Here is a 23068-nt window from a genome sequence, read left to right as displayed (position 1 = left end):
ACCAGCAATAAAGGGGAAAAAAACCTAAAAACTACCGGGGGAGAGGGGAAGGCAGGGAGGGAAATCCCACGTGCATCGCAGATCAAAATCTCCTAAGTGACAATAAATGCAACTGGCTGCGAAACCCTGCCAGCCCGTGGCAGAAGGCTGTCCTGGGGAGGGAGGCAGGCCTGGCAGCGCAGGGTGTGCAGACACACGAATGCTGGAGCCAAGGAGGGATCCCCGGCCCCTGAGACACGAAGTGATATGGGCAAACGTGGGGCGCGAGGCCCCAGTGGCCCCCACGATGCTGAGCTCCTGCCGCTTCTCCTCCTGCTCCTGCTCAAATCAGACACGCTTGCAGGCAGGGGTTCCCGAGCTGCTCCCCCCCCAGACTCACCCACATCTCATTTTTCCCTGAATAAAGGCTGAGAGGAGAAACAAAAGGAATGAGAAACTCCAAATTTGGCAATTCTAAGTGCTCCGTACTTCAGAGGAGGAGATAGCACAGGCAGCATGCACCCTACGGACAGCACCTTTCCCAGAAAAACAGCTGGCAGAAAACGCTGGTGTACCCCTGGCTGCTATTCTGGGAACAGAAAGGAATGAAACAAAATGGAAAGAAAGAAAAAAAAAAAAAAGTGGTGCCTGGCTGGGCAAGCAAAGGTTTTAAATTCACAGCCTACCCCACACCAGTGCATGCAGCACTTCAGCGGTCTCAGCCACCACTGCCTGCAAGCTGATAGCAAATTTGGGGAAAGAAATAAATGTTGGTGGAGACCTGGTGTGCATCCTGCACCCAGGCTGATCACCGAGCGCACAGCCTGTACCCTGCTCGCACAGCCTTTGGGTGTGCTGTGAGAGGCTTGCAGCGAAAAGAGTGCCTTGAAGTGCTCCGAGAAACGCCGAGAGCTGGCCTCCAGGTCTGTCACTGCGTCCTTAGAGGAGCTCCCGAGGCAGGCACGCGGGCTGAAACCCGGGTTTTCTGGAGAAATTTTTTGAAGAAATCCTGCAGAACTGACTGTGGGCATCACCTTCAGGGCTCCGTGCAGGTGCTCCTCAAGCGAGGAGTTTGGCTTTTAAGAGGTTCGATGTGTCTAGGCTGCCCCCGGAGAGCAAGCAGCGTGAGGGGAGCTTTCCGAGGAGGTCACCTGCCTGGCAGCCTGAAGGGAGTCCCTGCAAATTGCAGCTGCGCACGTGGAGGTGCAAGAGTTTGTCAGCTACCTGAAGGACACGCTTCTGCTGCTGATTCAGGTGTTGAAGGAAGCGGCATTTTCCCTTCAGAATTTGAGCTGTCTTACAGCTTACCGTCCCAGATTGAAAAGGTATTTCTTATGCTCTTCTGCAGTCAGAAGGCTACAAAGGAGCTCCGGAAAGGACCCGCTCGCCGTCGCAGAACAAGTGCACGTGGTTTCCCTTGACCTAGGAATAGGGTCGTTCTTCAGCTGCTTTCCGAAGCACAGTTTAATGGCCTGGTAGGCAGAGAACCTCAGAAACCACCCGTGTCTGTCTCCTTTTGCACTGCACACGACGAGGCACTGGACCAATGCTCATTTGTCCCTTTTACAGTTGCTGTGTCTCAACACAAAACTCAGCGTAAACCATGAAGACTGAGTGCCCCAACCCACGCAGCGTGGCCCTGCTGTGTTCCCTGAGTCTACGAACGTGCCCATCACCTGAACCCCAACGAGGGTTTTCTGCAGTAGGATGCTTACCAGGAGCGAGGGGTACATGAATCACTAAAACCAACCAAGCCTGGAGAACCCAGCACGTCACACAGACGGACTGGGCGGCTTGTTTCACCTGCACTTACAAAGACAAGATCTAAGCATCGACAATTTCCTCGCCGGAGAAGTTGAAGAGCGGGTACCTGGGCCCAGGGGGCACCGCCTGACAAAGTAACGCGGAGTACTGCCAGGAGGCAGCTCGGCTGAAGAAGCTGGCTCCGCTCCAGGCAGCCTGGGCTGGGAGCTGGACCTTTCCACGACTTGCAGCCCAGCCAAAGCCCCAAGCAGCGCCCGGGGGGGAGAGCAGGCGGAGGCTGCCCAGCCCTCCTGCAGAAGCCAAAATCCCGCGCTCCAGCCCTGCCAGCCCAACCGGTGGGGGAAAGCGCAGCCCCAGGGGCTCTGTTGCCCTTTATAGTGCTTTACAAACAAGGGTCTAGAAGCAAAGAAACTCCAGTCAACAAACATCAGATTGCCAGCCCGTGTAAACCCAAGCTGCTCCGCTGAGGTCCGTCAGCCCAGCGAGGGTGATGAATTGAATTCAGATCCATCACTCAGATCCACATGTCCTATCTGGAGCATAAACAGTGACTTGTCCGGTCTGCCTAGCCCCATTCATCACAGATTTTAAAGCTCAAGAGGATTTTTTTTACCCCCCCAACACAAGGCAGCTGCTACTGGAGCAGAAGGCATCAGCTGCTCAGCAGCACAGTCTGACTGCAAATGGAGGAAGGTGCAAAAGCAAGAGAAGCTACATGGGAGTTTTTCTCCCAGAATTAAAAAAGAAAAAAAAATCACCAAAATTTGTACAGAACACCAGGACCCCACCGCTACCATTAGGAAAGGTGCAGGGGTTAAGTATACTTCTGCAGTTGTTACCCAGCCGCTGTACACCTTTCTACACGGGTTGCACACATTGCCAGCACACGGTCTAACGGATAACCAACCGTGCCAAACACCCGGATGCGTTAATTACACTTTTATGGCAAATTCTCCATTCCTACCTTGGAAACCGCTGTGCTTCCCTCTCCTTACTTCGTTCCTCAGGGACATGGCGCCATCCATGCCCGGATACCTGCAGTAGCTGCTCACTGCCGGAGTGCTGCTCCCCGGCTCTCACTCCCGCGTGCCCAGGAGGGGCTCAGCACCAGCTCTGGTGTCACCTCCTGGACACCAGAGCTCCTGTTCCCGCATCCCAGCCTCCCTCGGGCAACCCAACACCTGGGGTAGGAAGGGGATCGAATCCCCCGCGGGACACCGCAGCACCTGCCCGCCGCAGGGCACGGAGGGATTCATTACAGCCGCGCCAGGTGGCTGAGTGTTCGTAACCCAGCCAGGGCACTGGCGAGCGGATTTCTGCACGGGGGGATCATCAATTATGCAAAAGGGGTACGTGGTTAGTGTAGCCTGACCCACCCGTGGGGTTATAATTCTCCACCTCACTAACTCCAGCTGAAGGTCTGCCGATAGCTAATTCGGATCCCCCGAGATCCCTCCTCTGGCCTCCTTGCAAAATGTTTTTAGATAAACAGATGAAAACTACTGCGAGACTCAGAGGAGCAGGACTGCCGTGTTACGAGCAGGGGAGTGGAGGCATCTTCTTTCCCAGGCAGCTTCCCCTCATGCACAAAGCAAGCAGAGAAGCCAGGATCTAACACAGCATCGACAGCCTCCTTGGCCAGCACCACAGAAGAGGATTCAGCCCCACGCTGCACCAGCTGAACATCTCTGGTAATTAATAGGGAACGGGAGGTGCAGGAGCTTCTCAGTGCTGGAGGGAGGCTCACACAGCAGCCTCGGAAATGCAGGTTTCCCAGTTACACCGATCTCCCTCCCAAGCCTATAAGGAGCACAAAGCTCCGTACCAACAGCATCCAAGCCAGACTTCCACCCATGCCCTGTGCCATTTGCTGAGGAATCAGCCGGGAAGTTGATCTTTGGGATCTTTGGGAAGGGCAGAGCCATTTTACACAGGCAACCATTTCCTTACCCACAGGAGATCCAGCTGAGGTTACCCAAGTCTCACCGGACCTGTCTGGAATAAGAAGCCCTAATTCAATTTCCCAGTACAAACCCGTATCCACCGCAGAGGAGAGGTTTGCAATAACTGTTAGAGGATTTCAGATATACGAATTCCCTGCAGCCTTTCCACCAGGCCGTTTAGAAACTTCCTATTCTTACCACTGAACAAATAAGACGCTGTTTCTGCAATGGCTGTGGAATGAATAACTTTTTTTTTTTTTTTAATGCAAACTGACTTTCCAGATGTACTTAGAGACATTCCTCAAAACCCAAACTTCTTACTGCCTTGGGAGATCTGGATCCCATCCCAGCTCCCACACCAATTTCCCGCTGACCCAGAGCAGTTCTCCTGCCTTGCTCTTGCTCAGCAAGATCTTTCCAGGTCTCGGTAGAGCTGTGAGGGTTAATTATGAGGCCACACGGAAAGAAAGACACTATCTACATGTCCACCGTAAGTAGAGCAAGATGCTTTAGATATCAGCTTTTCAGAACAGGTTTAGATGTTACTACTGTGTCAGCGAAAAATATTCTTGAGAAAATATGTTTTAAAAAAATCTTCATTGAGATACTCATTTAAGAGCCTGGCCTATTTTTCCTCTAATTCACATGGACATACTTATCAGACAGATAAGCGGCAGTGAAAATGAGAATCAACAGGCACATAGTGAATAAAGCAGACATCAAAAAAACTTTGTCTGCAGATGTTCCAGACACACCGTGCGCGTCTGCCTCGTATCCTTGTCCACGAGCGATGGTCCTGCTGTTGCTTCGTTGCAGCCAAAGCCTCTGCTCAGAGAGGAGTTGGGACTCATACCACTGATTTCTGTGGTCAGGCAAATCCTCCAGATGGGCAACTCTTTGCTAGACAAGTCGCTTACTTTGATAAATGAACGTGCTGCAGAAATAAGTCTGGACGGAGCCATTCAGCTCCACATGGGCAAGAGAACAGCCTGTGCCCAGAAATCAGCCTCATTTACAACTACATTGCTTGGGCTGCAGTCTCAGAGTAACCAAGGAGCGGGGAGCCCCGGGGCTCCAGCCTTATACCCCTAGGAGCAGTACTTCAGACTGAGAAGCGGTTTGCTTCCCTGCATGCACGTGGCACTCGGGCACCTCCGTAAAGCCCATGCGAAGCACGGGACAGACCGCTGTCCTGGGCGGGCTGACTGCTCAGCGCTTACTCCAACAGCACGAATCACAGATGTCACAGCTAAAATCTGATCACTCGACCAAAATTAGGAGAACAGCAAATGCATTTCTGGTCTAATTTCACCATTCCACGTAGGTGTACAGGACAGGCAAGGCAAGAGCTGGGGACATCCACGAGAGGGTCTGGATACGGCCTGGGGCACGTGGGGGAAGCACAGGGCAAAGGAGCTAAAGGGACGGCAGCAGCACAGGTGAGAGACCTACTGCCAGCCTGCAGTCAAACCAATGCTCTCGCCCTCTCGTTTTCATGAGCAATGATTGTCCCAAATCACTTCAGGCCAAAAAAAAAAAAAAAAAAAAGGAGCCTTGTAAACAACACAGTTCTCCACATCCTGTGCGCTCTGCACCACACATTGTGCACAGCCCAGTCATCTGTCACTTCATCTGAAAATAGCTAACCACGTTCATGTCTTTTCCCCCCCATTTTACAAAACCTATAAAATTCAGATAAAAGCATGGACTAGTTGAGTTCAGTAATCTCTGCTTTGCAAACCCTGAGAATATTTCCAGCGGTGGCGCAGATGTCAGTCTGGTGAGCATGCGGGCGCTGGCTTGCTTGTGTTACCATGCTTGTGGACTCTTTCGACCCTATAACTTCCAAGAATCCAAACAGACAGAAAAAAATAGAACAGAAGAATTAGAAAATTTTGCTCCCCCTCCAAAAATAAAAAAATAAAAATCAAATTTCTGTTTCCATGGCTGTTACATTGGAGAAACTGTGAAAACATCACTTGCCTGAGCATTGTCCACGTACTTAGCTGTGCTTCTCTCCATGCAGCTACGGGTAGGATGGCTAACGCTTCATTTCAAGTCTAACACGATGCACTAAGGGCCCTTTGGACAAGGCCACAGCACAGGAGGCTGCAGGCAGTGAGTCCGGTTACAGGACGACAGCAGCCATGCCCTACACCAGCATCTTTCTTCAGGCCAGGTATTGCCAGTGAGAAATACCCGGCAGCTCCTCTCCTCCCACCCTGTCCAACTCGCCATCAACAAGACTTGCCGGCCTGTTTCCTGGTGTGCTTCGTATCACCCTGCCTGTTCTGGGATCGTTTCCTATGTGGGACCAGGGCAGGAACCCAGGCCAGCACCTCCCGGTGATGTGCCGTTAATTGCAACTTCTCTAGGAGAGGCTATGGTTCGGGCTGCTCAGCCAGACGCACGCACGCTGTGAATAATGGCTCCAAACCACTGCTCTGATTTTGCGAGCTGTCAAGGTCCTGGCTATTCTTTAGCGCATTAAAGCTGGGAGCGCAGCATGGTTTTTAAAGCAGCCTATGAAGCATGCTATGGGCTGGTACAGCATGTAATACTTTATCTGGAGCAACACAACCCAGAAGGGCTTTTCACTTGAGAAGTGTAAGCCACTATTGCCTTAACGGGAGAATTAAATCCATTAGAGCTGACTCAGAGGCAGTCCTTATCCAGAATGCCAGCCGCCCACCGGTGAAGACATGATCTCTATACATTTAGCGTACGTAGGTAGAGCAAGGAGTGCAGCTCACCGAGGCTGATCACAGTGCACATCCCTGCTACTACACGCAGTACAACTTAATTAAAACAGAGCAGAAAAAAATTCAAAGTAATCTAAGTAATTGAAGTACTTGAACCTCACTTATTTTCAAGGTACATTTAGGATCCTAAGACACTTTGGAGAGCGGTTCCTCTCAATTTAACCTCCAGTTAAAGTAATAAATAAAAGCCATGTCACAACCAGACTTTCCATACCTAGAGCTCTACAGGCACTGAATGACCGAATGTATTCCTTTGAAAAAGTCTCACATGTCTTCACAGTTCTGGACTAAAACCTCATTCCAATAATATCACCACCAAGACAGACCGGTGCCTTTCTCTACAGCCAACATCCATATCAACAGACATACTACCGATGGAATTCTGCCAAGGCTAGTTAGTAACTCACTTGTGGTTGTCATCTCATACGATTTCAAAGTAGCCTACAAAAGCTGCTAAGAGCTACCAGAATTAGCATTCGATGGAAGAAATTAAGTTGCAGGAGGTACATGACTTGCCCAAATTCACATATCAAGTAACTAGCAGATCTAGACTGTAAACTACAAGGAATGGCCACGTAAGAACGGAATGAATACTTTATTTTATGTGCTAGACAATCTTACCAGTAAACCCTTGAGATTAATTAGCCACAGCTGCTAATAATTTATAACCACTTGGAGAAACTTATCTTAAGCAATATCCCATGCCAAAGATTTGCATGCAAGAAACTGCAAGAAAAGATGCTCAATTCCTATATCCTTTGGAGAATTGGTTTTGATAAACACGACTGCACGAAGCCCTCCCTGCCTGATGACCCAGCCGGACAAAGCACGCAGCCGCAGAGAGCCACGTGCAGAATTATCTCCTAACAGTGCCAGGTTTTGTTGGGTGGAGGGATGGTGCTGTTCTTGGCGGGGCTGAGTGGTTCTTCTTTTTCAGTGCATACTTTTTATAGAGGGAATTGGCTTTTTGAAATCTTATGGGTAAGACTTGGAAGCAGCAAAGAAATCGAGCCGGTGTCCGTGCAGGTAAGAAGCTGGAGCCAGGGTGAAAAAGCCTCGGAAAGGACAACCCAGCACTCACAAGGTTAGGAGTTCCTGGGAAAGCGATAGCAAGGAGAGCTGGAGCTTTTACTTCATTTTGCACCACGGCTATCACTAGAAAGAGTGATAACATCATGCATTAAACAATTAGCGACTTCCGAGCACACGCTCCCAAGCACCAGCTCAGTATCAGCTTGGGCCGAAGCAGGCAGCTGATAAAAACTCCACTTGGGAAGCAGAGCGGGTGAGCGCACTGCCTCGGCGCTTTGGGGACAGACCAAAGGTCTGGCTCATGCCGCAGGGATCCGAGGATTTTTTCCTGGAAAGGGCAGGTCCCGGTGAGGTGGAGCACCAGCACTTAGCACAGCCCTTTGGCTGCCCATCCACAGACCTCCGTTCCGATCTGCTCAGGTCAGAGGCAAAACGAGTTCAGCAGCCTCGCTCCTCCCGAACGCAGCCGGTACAAGATGAGACAGTTAACGTGATGTATGGTTCTCCTGGGCCAAAGCCCAGAGCTGAGAGCAGACGGAGTGCAGGTGACGATCTCAGTGTACTTGAGGAGCGGGTGGAGAGCCCATGGCCGGAGCAGACACCCCAGCCAAGCTCAGGGAGCCTGGCACAGGTGGCACCAGGAATCTCTGGAGGTCAGGACTCAAGGACACGGGACTGAAGGACACGGGCAGGAGAAGCCTGCACAGCATCTGCCTACGCCTGGCTTTCCAGCCATCATCCACGCCTGGGCAACTAAATCAAGTTTGCAGCCGCTGCTGCAAAGCGGGTAACGCTGAGGGTCTTCTGGGTGTACTGCACCTGAATCCAGATCAGAAACCAGCGACCAAATGGTCCTTATTCACTCATTGAATGGTCCTTATTCCTCATTCCAATTCCAAATGGTCCTTATTCCTCATTCCATTCACGGAATGACTTGCAGGAGTACAAAGGACCCACTGTCCTCTTGCCTCTCCAGGAAACTTTTCCTTTGCTTTTTGTTGTTGTTTGTTGTTTGTTTGTTCCTCTTTTAAGTACCACGCACCACCAAACAGCTTTGGCCCTAGGCAGCTTTTTCTTTCTGAATGAAAACGCCCGAGCTGAGATTTCTGTAAGGAGACCAACCCTCCTGAAGGCTTGGAGTGCTCTGGGACTTCTCCTTCCCAGACAGAGCCACAGGCACAGCCCCCCCTCCAGCTACCTACAAGGAACCCTTCCAGCAGCTGCACGGCTCTGCAGGGAGGTGTTGGGGACTCACCCCGAAGGGCTGCAAGAGACGCTGCAGAACCACAAATGCACAGAGGAGGTAACTTGAAACCTGACAGCTGGAAGAGTCGCACTTTCTGCTCCAAACAGCAAAAAAGCAGAAACAAACAGGAAAACCAGTAAAAGGCTGAGCAAGGGCAGATCCATTCCCTATTTTTCATATAATGAACGTCGCTGAAAAACAAAATAAAGGATTACCTTACTAGTGACCTGTTATGTCTGTGTCTCTCGTTAAATGTGTCTGGATTTTTCTGTGTCTCTAAGCAAGCCTTGTCTCATGCCTAAGCCCATTAGAGCTGGAGCGTTCTGGGACAGCCACTCGCCAACACCACCCTGCTCTGGTGAGGCAAAAAAGAAAGCAGCTCTGCAAGATCAAGCTGAGGCCACCGGAGCGTGTCCCTGGCGACACAGAGGTGACAGTATGTGCCACTTCACCCCACGCAGCACTCGTCCTCTGGGGGTCACTCCTCGGATCAGAAAATGGCAGCTCAGGACAAGTCACGGATATAACTGCTGGAGGAGGTCTCACAACAGGTTTCACTGAAGAGACTTCACAGGCTGAAAAAATGGGACACAAATGCTCTGCTGAGTGCCCCAGCTCCCCATTGAATTGATGAAAAAACCCTCATCCATCACCCCAAAACGGAGGTGGGGAGGAAGAAGGGGAGGCACAGGCAAAAGGAACGGAGGTAGAGGAAGGCTGAAGGGTGGAAGGGAGGCATTCGTTGCAGATAACTCGCACCAGAGCATAAAACTGACTGCAAGCAGGACAAAAAGCAGATATGGAAAGTCATCAAAGCCTATTCATGAGAACGATCGGCTCTCCCTGGGTCTCTTCCTCAGTCTGCCTCCAACTGTCCCTGGGGAATGCAAGAACACATCCCAGCCTGCACAGCAATTGCAGGAGGGCTTGGGGGTTATTTTTAAGATAGAGTCATTACGGCTCTTGTGACTCACTGACTTGTAATGATGGAAGTATGTTGTTTGATCTGTGCGGACCCAGGCATCCAAAGAAGAAAACAATAGGGGCCCTGAGAGAAAAAAAAAAAAAAAAGGAGGAAAAAAGTTCCAAAGAAAATAGCAAGACAAAAGGCAGATGGTTCAGCAGGGCAGGGTCGCGTGCTGCCCCACGAGCACAGTGCCAGCTCTACTTCTTGCCCCTTGAAATGCAATTCGAACAGCCCCATGCTGTCCACATGCTGCCCCATTGCGGGGCAGGTCCGAGGTAGTTACCGGCCAGCAGCGTGTCACAGGACGTGCAGTGACTGGGACAGCCTAAAAAGAAAGTGGAACAGATCGAGACCAAGCTCTGAAACATGCTTCCTTCCTCCCCCTGAGCTCCCCTTCCCCAAGAGCATCTGGTGAACCCAGCTTGTCCTGGTTCCCTTTTTCCAGGGACGGTCTCGGGCTGGCTTTCTGGGACAGAAATGGTAAGGGGGGACAGGTGGTAAGAAGGCCAGCCGGGCCTGGGATGCTGCTGGCTCTGCAGATGCCAAGGCAGGATCAAAGCGTCGCTGACTTGATAACCTCCAAGCAACATTCCTATATTAGAAGCAGCAGTGGCACCAGATGCATTTCAGCCTCAGCATGACCTGCAGGCTGATTTTTCTAACGTAGGCACGAAGAAGCCACCCCCCAGCGACCAGGAGACCACGGCGGTGCTTTTTCTCTGATACTCCAGAAGCATCCAGAGCTAAGCCTAGCGCAAAGATTTTCGCTGGTCTTTCACTTCTTCAGTTACATAAAGCAGAGAGCAGAGCTGCCCTGCTTTCTGCTCCATATAAATCATATGGCCAGGGAGCGAGGAGCATTTTGACAATGAACTAATATTTCTGGGTTGCTATTTCTGTTCCTTTGTTTGCCCAGACACAAAGAATCAGCCCTTTGTAGTTCCCAGATCACAACGTCCATGTTGCATGAGATCATGTTTGTGTTTTTGGACACATCTTTTTTTAACAGCGCCTATTGAATTCCCTCAGCTCAGCACTTTCCTTCCTCTTGCCCTCAATTGATCAAACAATATCAAACAGAGCCCAGGGGCCATGCATATGCAGATCTGTCCCCCGTGGTGTTAATGAGGCCGGAGGAGATGGTTTGCTCTGCACGGTAACTTTTCAGGTGGGCAGGCAGAGCAGGGAGTACCTGCCAAAAGCAGACCCAGGCAGCCGGAGCAGAGGTGGGCACGGCAGCCGACGAGCAAGGAGCAGAGCAGAAAGGATCAGAAAGAGGTGACAGTAACAGTAAGGACGAGAGGGGTTAGGACTTCATCTGGGCAAAGATAATGAAGTCCTTGCTCTGTACACCACAATAGCCTCCCAAGAGATAACACCGGGCAAGGGATAAGGTCACCAGGTTGGGAACACAAAGCAGAAGGAGCTCCGGCTCTTAAACAGAAATAATTTGCTTTCAGGTAACTTTGAAAGAAGGGCACAGAGATGCTAGTAGCACCTGGGCAGTGTGATGCCTGTGGGGTCAGGAGAGAAGATGCCATCCTGGAGGATTTCTGCATGTTCACCTCCTCCTTCTTGAAACCAGAGGCCAGCTAAACACAGCGGAGACCCCGGGCAGCCCCTGAGGCCGCAGGCTGCTTGGGATGGCCCTGGCTGCAGAGGGAGGCTCTCCCGGTGCTGAGACAGCAGAGGTGCGGGGCAGCGAGCCAAAGCAATACCGAGGGTGCAGCAAAACAGACAGAGAAGCAGATTTTGGAAAGACAGACGCTAATTCGCTCAGAAACAAATCTCTGATTTCCTGGTCTCCCCACAGCTGGGGTTTTCTAGAGGAAAGGGGGTCATAAAGCACCGAAGGAACAGAAATCTCCTTTCTCCGTGCCAGCTCACATCCTCCCCACAGGACCATAAATCCCATAACCCCCAGACTCACTGGATGCAAACAGGAAAACACTAAATCACGAGAGCTAATTAGCAGCATCCATCCAGCATGTTCTTTACCAAGAGGGGCTCCCTCAAGCCCACTTCTCATCAGCATCCCTCCCCTGGTAGGAGCAGGGAGGTGCGGCCAGCCCCGGTCCCACGGGGGGCTGCCACCAGCTGCCCCAGCTCCAGCATCCCACGGCGACCGGAACCATTTATCAAAAGAGCTGACAAGCTCCTAAACAACTGCTACCAATAACCTCGCCTCACTCCAAGTTTTTCCACTGACAGACGTCTTCGGTTTGTTTTCATTTCTTTAATTGATATCTTATTAAATTCCCTATAAATAGAGCAAAGGGCATCACACAGGCGAGGTCCGAAGGCCAGAGTCGCAGCGAGATGCCCCAAGGGAGGAGAGACAACGGGCTCACGGATTCCCAGGGGAAATTGTGCATGGGCAGCCGTGGTGCTAGATGGGACCTTCTTATTCTCAATCCACCCCACTGCCACCAGGCGAGCTCCAAGCAGCCCCTGGCCCCGTTTGCTCGGCGACGCAGCAAGGGCCAAGCTACCGTCCTGCGGCGTGCACGGCCGAGTCCCACCGCGCTCATCCGCGGGAGGATTTTGGCCTCCTCTCCACGCACGTCATTCCCGTTGGCAGAACTCCAACTGACCTCGATGGATGAGAGACACAAAACATCTGCACCCAACCAAATACTTTTCAGCAAACTTTTTTTTGTTTTTGTCCTAAGAAAAAGCGAGGCTGAGCTGCCCTGTGCTCCCGTGTCCAGGGCAGTGGTGAGGGCACAGCCAGGGGGGATCCTGCACGGATCCTCTCCGAAATAACCATCCGCTCTGACCAGCTCATAACACTCATCCCACCTTGCTGCCACCACACCACCTCCCTAAAACCTTCTCACATCAGCCCCATGCTGAGGACAGGCCAGCTCTGAGGAGCCATTTGGACACATGGGAAGAGGAGAGACGTTTCACCCACGCTTTGTCTAAGACACGTCTACGGGGCTGCTGATCTCTGAATCTAAGTGCACAAAGCTGGAAACTGCCTCATTGCCATTTTTGAGATGGGAAATCAACATGTAGAGGGAATAAGTGGTCTGTCTCAGTTCACGCTGGAAGCAGGAGGCAGCAAAGGGGCAGTCCCACAGCAGTGTGCATCCCTCCTCTTCCACTGTGAAAGGGCTGGTGAGTAAAAACAGAGGAGACCCCTGAGCAAGGCACCCAGTGGACACTTTCCGACAGCAGATAAATGCAAGGAGAGCACAAGGGATGTGTCTGGAGTGCTCACCAGGTGTCAACATCCCCACCTGAAAACCTGCCCGGGTGTTTGCTCAGAGCCGAGGCGTCGCGCTCCGCCGCCCGCAGTGCCAGGCACGCTCCCCGAGGGCTGCTGCAAGCTTCCCAGCCTCAGCAGGAGAGCATTTAGAAAACAAAACAAAGTTAAATAAATAATCACGAAGGGATTTTTATTTGTTCCTTTGCAAGTGCAGTTGCTGGAACAGCGTTGCCCAGCCCAGCCCCACCAGCAGAGCCAGGGCTGCTGCAGAGCACAACCCCAACACCAGAAACACAACGTTAACACGTCCCACAGTGGCTTTTGCCCTGTAGCTAATTGCAGAGTTCATAATGCTGCTCACCAGACGGTCCGAAATACCCATAAATAATCATACAGAATGTTAACCGACTGCGAGCTACTGCTCTCACTAACCATTGTTACGAGCCGGGTTAATTTAGGTCTCGTAGAGGTCTGTGGGTTTTGGTGTTTTTTTTCTACAGTCACTATCTGATAACCAGATGGAAAACTGCAGAGCATTTTCCCAAATTACACTCTATGAAGTACTCAGCGTAAATTAACATTTCCATTACAGTTGCATTCATAATCAAAGCTGAGAAATAAATTAATATTGTGCTAATTTGAGGTGGAGAACTGCAGCAAGAGCAGGAAGTTGAGTGACCCGACCAGAGACACACGGTAAACCAGCTGCAGTGCAAAGGATGTAGTAGGTTTGCTGTCAGCTGTCCAGAACTAATTCAGCTACACAAACCTAATCAATGCCTTGGACCGAACATGAAATCCCCCAGCACCACATCCTCCTGCTTCAAGATCAAAAATTTCATTAATGTTTGGGGCCAGTGGGGTAGCTAACGTAAGTGCTTAGGATGTCGACTAAGATAAAATGCAGACAATTTGTAATACATTTATATTAACAAAATGCACAGACACAACTGTGCTGCTAACTAAAAGAAAATGGGGTGGGGTAGGGGGAATCCCTGACCATCTCGCGGCCTCACATCCCAAAGCACTCAGACAAGGTGGGTCCCCTTGGGCCACCCCTACCACAAGCAAGCCCCCGGTGCAGTTTGGGGCCACCGAGCGACCTACCCTGCAGCACAGACACGTATTGTTCCTCCACCAAAGGAGGAAGCTAAACCAGCTGGGGATTAATTGCGGCCCCAAAATTCACACCGGGACTCTCCATCAAAGCCAAACACAACAATAGGAGCCCCTGATGCTGTGCTCAGACAGCCACTGACCTCCTACTGCTCCTTCTGTCCGATAAATTCCAGTTTCGGGGGCTATTTTTTTCCCAGGAATGAAAATAATCTTTGCACACATCCACGCAGACCACAGCGCCATATCCAAACAAACACCCCGCTCGCAGGCAGAGAGCTTTGCTAACACAACTAAACGCCTGAGTTATGCACACAGGTTGCTCGAACACGTGTCCAAGCTGGAGCAACCGCCTGGAGCCCTCGATCTGTTTTTATACCGTGCTCTCGTGGGCCTGTGTTCAAACCATCCTGCCCAGCAGCAGCCAGGGATGCAAGGGGCACCGCACACCCGGGAAGCCCACTTGCCAGCAAGCAGCTCCGCGAGCCCAGCTGCTCCGCTCAGCATCACAAGGCGATGGCCTGCATTTCCCTGGTGCAGCTGCTCATGCAGGGGAAAAAAAAAAGGAAGAAAAATAAGAGGAAATGCAATGAAAGCTTCGATCAAAGGATTTTCCTCCACCTCCAGCCTGCTGTCTTAATGGTCCCTGAGCCACTTTGCATTTATGCAAAAACTCCTTGTGCTAAATCATCTCACACCGGAGCACAGGGAGGAATCCCCAGGTCCCACGTGTAGCTGTGAAAGTCACCCTGTGTCTGTGGGCAAGTAATTCGTGATTCTTCTGACTCTTTCCTCCCTCCACAACCAGCACGATACCTGCCTCCTGCACAGAGAGGGGTCCGCTCTGCCAGCTCCTTCATCTGCCAGTTCTCATTTCCAATCCTACGTCTTCCAGCATTCCCAAGCCGTTATCCTGGGTTTCTTTGCCTGACACGTTGTAAAAATAACGCAGTCTGCAAAGCTTTCTTGATGTTTATAGGACACCATGGAAACTTACAGCTCGAGATAATTACCTTTAAATAAAATGGTGATCCGCAGTAAATACAAACTAGAGTACAGCTTGGGGAGAGGCTCTGAAATCCACTGGTGGAAGTCGGTGCACCGTGGGTCCAAATTAAGAACATCTACTAACGGGAGAATCTTGCTGCATTAGGCAGACTAACAAAAGCGATAATTATTAACAACATTAGTCATATCAAACATAATTGACTTCCAATTGCTTCTAACGTTATTTTTCTAATGAAGTCGCTGGAAACTAATCAGGGGTGGCCTGATAGCTTATCAGGGCCAGCCACAGCCGGCGGGATTAGCTGCCGAGCCCCGGGAGCGTGATTCACCCCGAGGAAGAGCCGATGTCCTTCCCAGCATCAGGAAGGAAGCTTTCGGCAGCCCAGCCTGCGAGGCTTTCATCCTCGTCCCAGGGGGCGGCCGTGCAGCCTGGGGTGGGCAGCACACGCGGGCCCCGAGCGTGGAGCTGCCTGCCAGGAAAGGGCTGCCCTTTGAATCTCCACACTGATTTGCTTGTGGTCACGGGCAAGGTCTCTAACTGCCCCTGATGGTTTTTTTTTTCCTTTTTTTATAGTGATGTTTACCTTTGGTGGCCATAGAGAAGAGCGTGACGTTGCCACCCTTGGATGTGAGGACGCGTACGCTCTCCTCTTGGAAGCTGCCTTTGAAATCCAGCCCTCTGCCTCTGCGGTAAGCGTCTTTTCCACAAAACCTTTCCGCACACAGCGCCTTAGTTCGGATCCTGCAATACCACTTCTCAAACTCCCAACGCAGGGCCACACGGCAGCCGCTGCACGACACCAGACAGGCTCCTCGCTGGGAGGAGAGGGAAGGGTCCTACAGGAACTGCCCCTTTCTGTCCGGCGAAGCTTAGGGCAGGTGCAAACTCCATTGGACAAAGACCAAAAACAAATTTCTGGATAAAATGAACATCACTTCCGCAGCAATCTTTCCAAGCCCACCACATTGCTGTCCCAGCAGCTGCCTGGCTCCTGTCACACCCGATATCTCTGTGCCCGCTCCCGTGTGCGATGCTCCCTAGCCCCAGGGACCCTGCTCGCTCGTTTGCTCGAGCAGCCCCCTCCCCAGGGAGGCGCTGGGTCCGTCCTTTTCAGCAAGGACTGTGCCACCTCGCATCACCCTGAAGATGCTCTTCTCAGCCCAAAACGCATCCAAGCCCTTGCACAAGCTGGTAGCAGCGTTCGCCCAGCCGTGCCCGTGCTGCTCCACGCCTGCCCAAGCCATCAGGTGAGGTCTGCACGGGGCTGCCACCGCCACGAGGCCACCAGGGAGCCGCCCCTGCAGACACAGCCCCACGGCCACCAGCACGCCCTGCTCTCGGTGACCACGGGGGGACAGACAGCTGGGATAAGGAGGGTGACATGGAACCTCATCTGTCCCTCCCCCAAGCAGCCGTGCAGCGAGACCAGCTAACTGAGCAGTAACATCCTCAGTGGGGACAGCATCACGGTGTTGCACGGCCCCGTTCCCCCACCTGGCTGATAGCCTTCAGCTGACATCACCTTTTTTTCCCCGTTCAGCAGCAGGCAATCAGCTACAACAACAGGGCCCCTCACCGACACCTCCCCGGAGGATTTGGGGAGGACGTCCCCACCCACCTGCGCCTCTGCAAACTGCCCCTCGTTGTCCTCGGGGAGCGGGAGGCTTGGACTTCCCAGGCATTGCAAAAACCCCGCTCACGCCGAGACAGCAGAGCAGGCGAGTTTGTTATGGAGAATCCAGATCACATTTTTCCACCCTGAACAGTACCTTGTTTGCACCCTCTCCACCCGCCTGTCCCTTCCTCCCTCCCAGCCAAGCTGTCAGGAAGCTCAGCAGGGTTTTTTTTTTTGCCCTGGCCAGATGTTTCAGCTGCTTTTGTTGCTCCAAGACGCACCGGTCAAGTCCCGGCAGCAGGCTGCAGATCCTGAGCTGCGCGGCTAATGACCAGCATCTGCATCCAAGATTAATCAAGGAGGTGGGAAAAGATACAGCCAGCAAGAAAGCAGAAATCCCCTTTTTTAATTGTTTGGGACTAGAAGCAAAACATTTATTTCCAGGATTTCCGAGAGGCGGAAGAGGTGAGCGAGTGGATTGCTCAGTGCCTCCTGTTTACTGGGAGGAGAGGGGAGTAGGGTTGGTTAACCGAGCATTTCTTGTTCCGCACCAAAGCATTGCGACCTGGAAGAGATCCAGAAAGCCCTTTGTCCTTACGAACAAAAGGGACATCTCCCCGTTTTTGGGGAAGCTCTGCACACTGCAACGTGGCCCACGCTGGCAGCATCACCGTGCAGCGATGGCACACTTTCGGTGAGGGTCTCCAGGGATGACAAAACCCCCAAGAAAACGCCTGCTCGGCTGCCCACAGAGCAGGAGCACAGCCGAGCCCACGCGCTTCTTGTCCAGTCCTCGCCCATCGGAGCTGCGTCCAGCCTGGAGAGCAGTGCACAGAGCTGAGGACCTCTGGGTTTTCCAGCGACTTCTCACCGTTTCCTCCTTCCCACCCCATGTTCCCAGGCTAGCCCCAGAGACAAATCTCATGCCATTTGGGGGGATGAGGCTCCAATAAGGGGCGTCCCCCACAGACGGGAGGGGAAGGCACCTTGCAGACAGCTCGCAGCCAGCCGGCTCCCGCGGGACACCCGTTCCCAAACACAACATCTGTGCTGCTCCTTCGTGGTGGCCTGTGGAGGTCTGGAAATGTTTAACGGTAAAACATCTTGTCTTGTCTACCCTGCCCTTTTTCCTCGAAGTCTCTGCAGACAAACAGGGAATTTAGTAGAAGGATAGTTGAAGAAGCGAGTCTAAAGCAGCTGCTGACTCCTGCTAACCCTCTGCTTTTATTTTCTTTTTTTGTTTTTTCCTCCCTCCTAAGTTCTCATTCTGCACTCACATCCATGGTTTTCCTCATTTAGGAGGAATGATCCGCTGACGTTCTCATGGCAAGGGAAGATGCCAATGGGCAGCTCTTCCAAGGAGACCAGCAAAACCTACCTGGCATGGCATAGTTAATACTGGTAAGGTTGAAAAAAGTAAATGGGTGTGTGGCGGGGCAGAAACTCTTAAAACCAACACCGATTTCAGGTTTCATAACAAAGCAGAACAGCAGGCACCAATGACACCACAAGCCACCTTCAGGCTACAGCCATCTATTTTTAGTGACAAGGCTCAGACGAGCGACCTGTGACTGCTGCCTTGGCGTAACCCCAGATCCTGAAGCCTCCCGCAAACAGCAGGCAGGGAGAGGAGACCCCACGGCCCAGGGGTCCCCTCCCCAGGCACTGGGATGGTCGGCGGTGGCACCGACAGGCTCCCAGCTGGCTCCCATCACCCATGACATTGGCATTGTTTCCATGCCCGTGGGCTGGCTCCATCCATAAAGATTTGCGGGGTGCTGGGCATGGAAAGTTCATTGTACCTGCAATGGGCTGCGAGACCCCTGCCGAGAGCGATCGCCCATCCGGGCTGTCTGCCCCAGCATGGCAGGCGTCCCCACGTCCATTAAGGACATGTCCTTAATCCTCCGATGGCTGTTAAGGAGATGTCCACTTCCTGCCTCTCCGTTCTCCTTATTTACAGCTGTTAAAAAATCCCCTTCTTCAGGGAGCTGGGCCAAAAGCAGCAAACTGCTGCTCTTCCCCCTCCTGAGGGCCCAGCGCGCGGGGAAGGCATTACAACTATGTAACCTGGGGTCACGTTTCACCCTGGACTCAATTAGCAAGGGTTAAAAATGGAACAAGTCCTTACTTTCCCATAGGAAAGTTGCTCTCCGCTGCCCGCTGCCCCCAGGGGCCTGCAGACACGTCTGCAGCGAGCAGCAGCATCCGCGGTTCTGGTGAGCAGGGATTTTCCCCCGGGCTCGCAGCTCCGTGTCCGCCAGCCCCTCGTCCCGGCCACCACGTCCTGCCTGTGCCGAGCATTTCGGGTGCCGGAGCTCCCGCTGCGGTGGGAAGCTCCCTTCTGCATCAAACAACAGCGGCACGCACGGCAAAGCCATCGCAGCCCTCGCTCCCCCCGTACAAATGAGCCCTGTAAAGAGGGCAGAGCTGATTTGAAAGGGAAAAACACCTACGGGAGGGCAAACGCCTCCCTGCTGCCGTTGTGCAGCCCCAGGGCCAGCAGTTTGGGTACTGTGGCCACTTCGAAGTCCCTCTGCTGAGAGGTTCTGCTGCCTTGCACCACATTTTACTCTACCCTATCCCACCCGAGTAATGACGACAGTGACACCAGCAACTGGGGCGGATCTCCTGATGTTCCAAGGCTCTTGTTCCAAGGTCCAGGGTCCTTTGAGCTAGTGCTGGGACGTGTGAGAGTCTAAACTCCTAAAAGTAGAAGTTCAGCAGCTGGTGACCTCCTCTCCTCCCCTCACACCCAGCAGGACCCCAGCATCACCAGCAGCAGCACCCCCAGCTCGCATCCAAAACCCACCCGAGCACGTCCCGGCATGGCGCGTCTGCGCTGGTGCAGCGAGGACGTGCTGCTTCCATGGGTTTTGATCTACTGGGGGGATCCACTTGGGAAAGTCGGGGCTCTCCACCTCTTCCCCGTGCCAGCAAAGCCCACGCGCATCACGCTTGCTGCCGTGCTACCACTCATCTACCCCCCGCCGTTCCTGTGGGCCGCTGCCTTTCGGCATCAGCCAGGTCCCCCCTAAAAGCAGCGTGATGTGTGTCACAAGAAAAATGAGAGAAACGTTTTAATAGCGCAGCAGTTGGGAGCTGAGTGAGAAATGGCAGCAGCCCTTTGACTGGAAAGGGTACGCAGCGGCTTGGGAGGTTTCCCAGGTGCGCTAAGGGGCTTTGGAGCCGCTCGTGCACGATGCCTGGATCGAAAGAATCACCTGTGGTTAGGTGGGAAGAGGAGGAGTTCGATTCACAGGTACACCATGAGGAGTCGTATTTAGAGACGCTGCTGCTGTCTTTGTCGCTCTCCATTGAGCCCATCAGCTCACACCACCACGTTGCTGCATGCATGCAGCCCCCCTGGCCCTGCAGAGCAGCTTTGCCCGGGCTGTGCCCCGTGCCCGCCTCCCTGCAGCGGAGCCGAGAGGATGCTCGGGCATCCCGAGCGCCGGGCAGAAGGATGAGGTGGCAACACGGGGTGCCGGGGAGGCAGTAAGGGGACCTTGCTCCCAGGGGCAGGGCAGGATCCAGCCCTGCGCTCACTGCCGGGGTTGGGTTTCCAGCAGCACCCAAGGGCTCCCGCAGGGACACATCTCTCAGGAGCTCAGCACCCAGCTCGGGATGCGTTTGGAAAACCTGCCCCCCACAGTGCAAACGCCGTAAACCAGAATGCTCCAGGAAAATAGACACAGCGGCATGCGTCCTCTCTCCCCCGCACGCTGCAGCGTATATAATTTCCACCGCGGCAAGGGGAGAGATATACATCAGTGATCCTCTTTCATTTTTCTTGCTGAAAGCTGCTGGCTGCAGGACTTGGCAGCCGGGGAGCCGGTGGTACAGCCCGCGCAGCCGCACCGAGGCGCAGCAGCCCCGCACGCGGTCCCGTCCCCTGGCCTCTGCCCTGCAGCAAGCTAGGCTCGTTCCTATAGCTCATTAAAGAGGGATAAAAGTAACCTTTAAAGGTTGCTTTCATGTGAAACGAGTCTAAAACCAAACAATGACTTGGCGAAGAGCAAATCGGGTTTTTGAAAGCAATGCATTTCACTGGAAGTCTTAGTTCTTTCCTTTTTTTTTTTTCCCTCCTTCTTTTGAGCCTGATGGTGGATTATTTTTCCTTGACACAATCCCGCCTCCGCTGTGATAGATGACGGCACATTTAGCAGTGTTCAGCCAAAACTTTTAATCTCCATATGGAAGATGGATGGATGAGGACTCTGAAGCCTGCATCAATCCCTTCAAGAACAAACAAGGATCCAGCCCAGACCCCCCTCTCAGGCTCGTCTGAAATACACAGAGCATAGGGCCGAGGACACGGTCCTACAAAACCTCATCTGGCACCATCTGCAGTGTTTGTGAAGCAAAACGGAACAAACGTTGCCCAGGACCCCCGGCCGTCTCACCAGAGAGCACAAAGGGCAGCGTAGCTCGGACAGGCTTTGTGCTGGGGGCGCAGGACCGCCTGCACCTCTCCGTGCCGGACACGTCACATCGAGCACCGCTCTGTGCTGAGGGGTGGGAGGCCTGGGGACACTTCCCCAGCTACCTGAGCAGGGATCACGCACAGCTCCTGGAGGACAGGGGCTGGGAGAGCCAGAGAAGGAGCCAAATGGCTCCAAGCAAAACACCAGGCGCCCCCCACTGCAGCAGTCCTCGCTAAGAGTGTGTAACGCAGGAGAATCGTCCTGGGTGTGCAAAGCACAAGAGGGGGTGATGACACCCAAGGGCATCTTCTCTGGTCTCCAGCACGGGCAGCTTCCTTGCTTCAGCCCAGGCCAGACACCGTTTGCTGAGGTGAGGGAGCAAGCAGGCAATGTTCAGGACCCCAAAACAAAGGAAATAAAGGAAACCCATCGGCACCGCAGCTCCTCCTTTCTTATTTTTACATGTCATAGGAGATGGGGCCAGGAGCCTTCAAGGAGCTCCTCTGGAGGCAGCGCTGCAGGTGGAGGAGTGCCAGGCCCCAAAAGGGCAGCTCCCGTCCCCTAACCCTGCCCGCAGTGCCCTTCCCACTGCAGGGACGGGCAAATGGCAGGGGCCGGGGGAAATTTTCCTCCGCAAGATGCGAGTAAAGCTCCAGAGAAAGCTTGCTGGGGGACCACTAGCTTGAGGCAGGAAGGAGAGAACTCGGTACAGGACGGGCAGGAGGGATGCAGGGGGCAGAGAGCCGAACACCTGCAGGAAAACCTCCCAGCTACGTCCCCGCACGGCACGCAGCAGCAGCAGAGGAGGACGCATGCACCGCAGCGCGCGTGCACCTCGTTAGTATCGGCTAGAGCCCCCGGTGCAGCATGCCAGAGCAGTTACCTAACCAGCCATAAAAACTCCTCTGGCCCCTTCTCAGGTACGAAAGCCAACACTTCATCTCAGAGACTGCAAAAACGCCCCCAGATGTTTATAAAACTCCGCCGGGCAGCTCGGCGCAAGCGTTGCTCACCAGTGAAGCTTTAGGATGCAAGTGAAGCTTTAGGATGCAGTGAAGCTTTTAGAGATGCAACCCCCGGCACCTTGTGCACGGCCCCGGGCAGCCGCTGGCAGCTCTGCACCCAGACCTTGGGCAGTGCCACGACCCTCTCTGCACCCCCAGCCCCTCTCGGTGCCTTCCCCACCGAGGTGTCCCCCTGCCCACCGTCCCCAGCCCCTCCAGCCCCTTCCCTCGGTGCCACACAGCACCTGCAGCTCCTGCTGCGTCCCCAGGGCTCTTTCAGAGAGCCGAGGGCTGAGGGTAGGGGAACGCCGGGCAGCCGGCGACGAGGCATTACGCAGGGGAACTCCTCAGGCATCTCCCCGTGCCAAACGCCATCCCAGCTCAATGGCTACGATCAGCCAAGTAAACACAACGTATATTTATTGCTCCTAGGAAATGCTTTCATTTCTTCCCCCTCTCCTCCTCCTCCATGTCCGCTCCGAGATAGCGGCAGCGAGCTATGAAACACTCCCTCCGCGCGGTGCTGCTAGCCATGGGAAGCCAACGCACTGGCTTGGGCAGATCATTATCCCTTCGTGCACGGGGCTGAGGGAGGGGGTGGCAGTCTATAATGACGCTAATTAAGTCCTTAAGCGTCTCGGTAAAAAGCAGGTAAGACTTGAGCACAAGGCAGAATATTCCATTAAGGCAGGCTTCACCGTAGACACAATGCTGCATAATGGGATCTGTAATTATGCCTGCACTGCAGAGACTTTTAAAAAAAGGAACCCTGTTTTACATTCTCTAATGCAAACAGCATGAAATGATGTTGCTTAGAAACCTTTACACTCCTACAGTGTGTGCAAAAAAGTTATTCCAGACATCTGTATTTAAAATAAAATTTAAAAACAATCCTACCGCACACACTCGCATGGATTTTGGCTTCACGTTGAGTGATGAAGCCTATGAAATGTCAGAGGAAATTTAAATTTAAAAAAAAAAAAAAAAAAA

The 23068-nt window shown here is 53.0% G+C and overlaps 1 protein-coding gene across 2 annotated transcripts in view; it reads right to left on the bottom strand.

Moving 5' to 3' along the window:
- Positions 1 to 23068, bottom strand: part of NEURL1B (neuralized E3 ubiquitin protein ligase 1B) — a 128723-nt gene that overhangs the window by 88556 nt on the left and 17099 nt on the right. The window contains exon 1 of one of the 2 annotated variants that reach the window (XM_040573931.1): positions 16651 to 16732. The exons of the other annotated variant lie outside the window; for it this stretch is intronic. Within the exon in view, the coding sequence (XP_040429865.1) occupies positions 16651 to 16714 (64 nt within the window). The 5' untranslated portion in view covers positions 16715 to 16732. Of the gene's footprint in view, positions 1 to 16650; positions 16733 to 23068 lie in introns of those variants that run through there. 2 annotated transcript variants of the gene reach the window in all.

This window comes from Cygnus olor, chromosome 14, assembly GCF_009769625.2.
Source record: "Cygnus olor isolate bCygOlo1 chromosome 14, bCygOlo1.pri.v2, whole genome shotgun sequence".
NCBI lineage: Eukaryota > Metazoa > Chordata > Aves > Anseriformes > Anatidae > Cygnus > Cygnus olor.
Note: the sequence above shows the minus strand (reverse complement) of the source record. Positions and strands in the feature narration are given on the sequence as shown.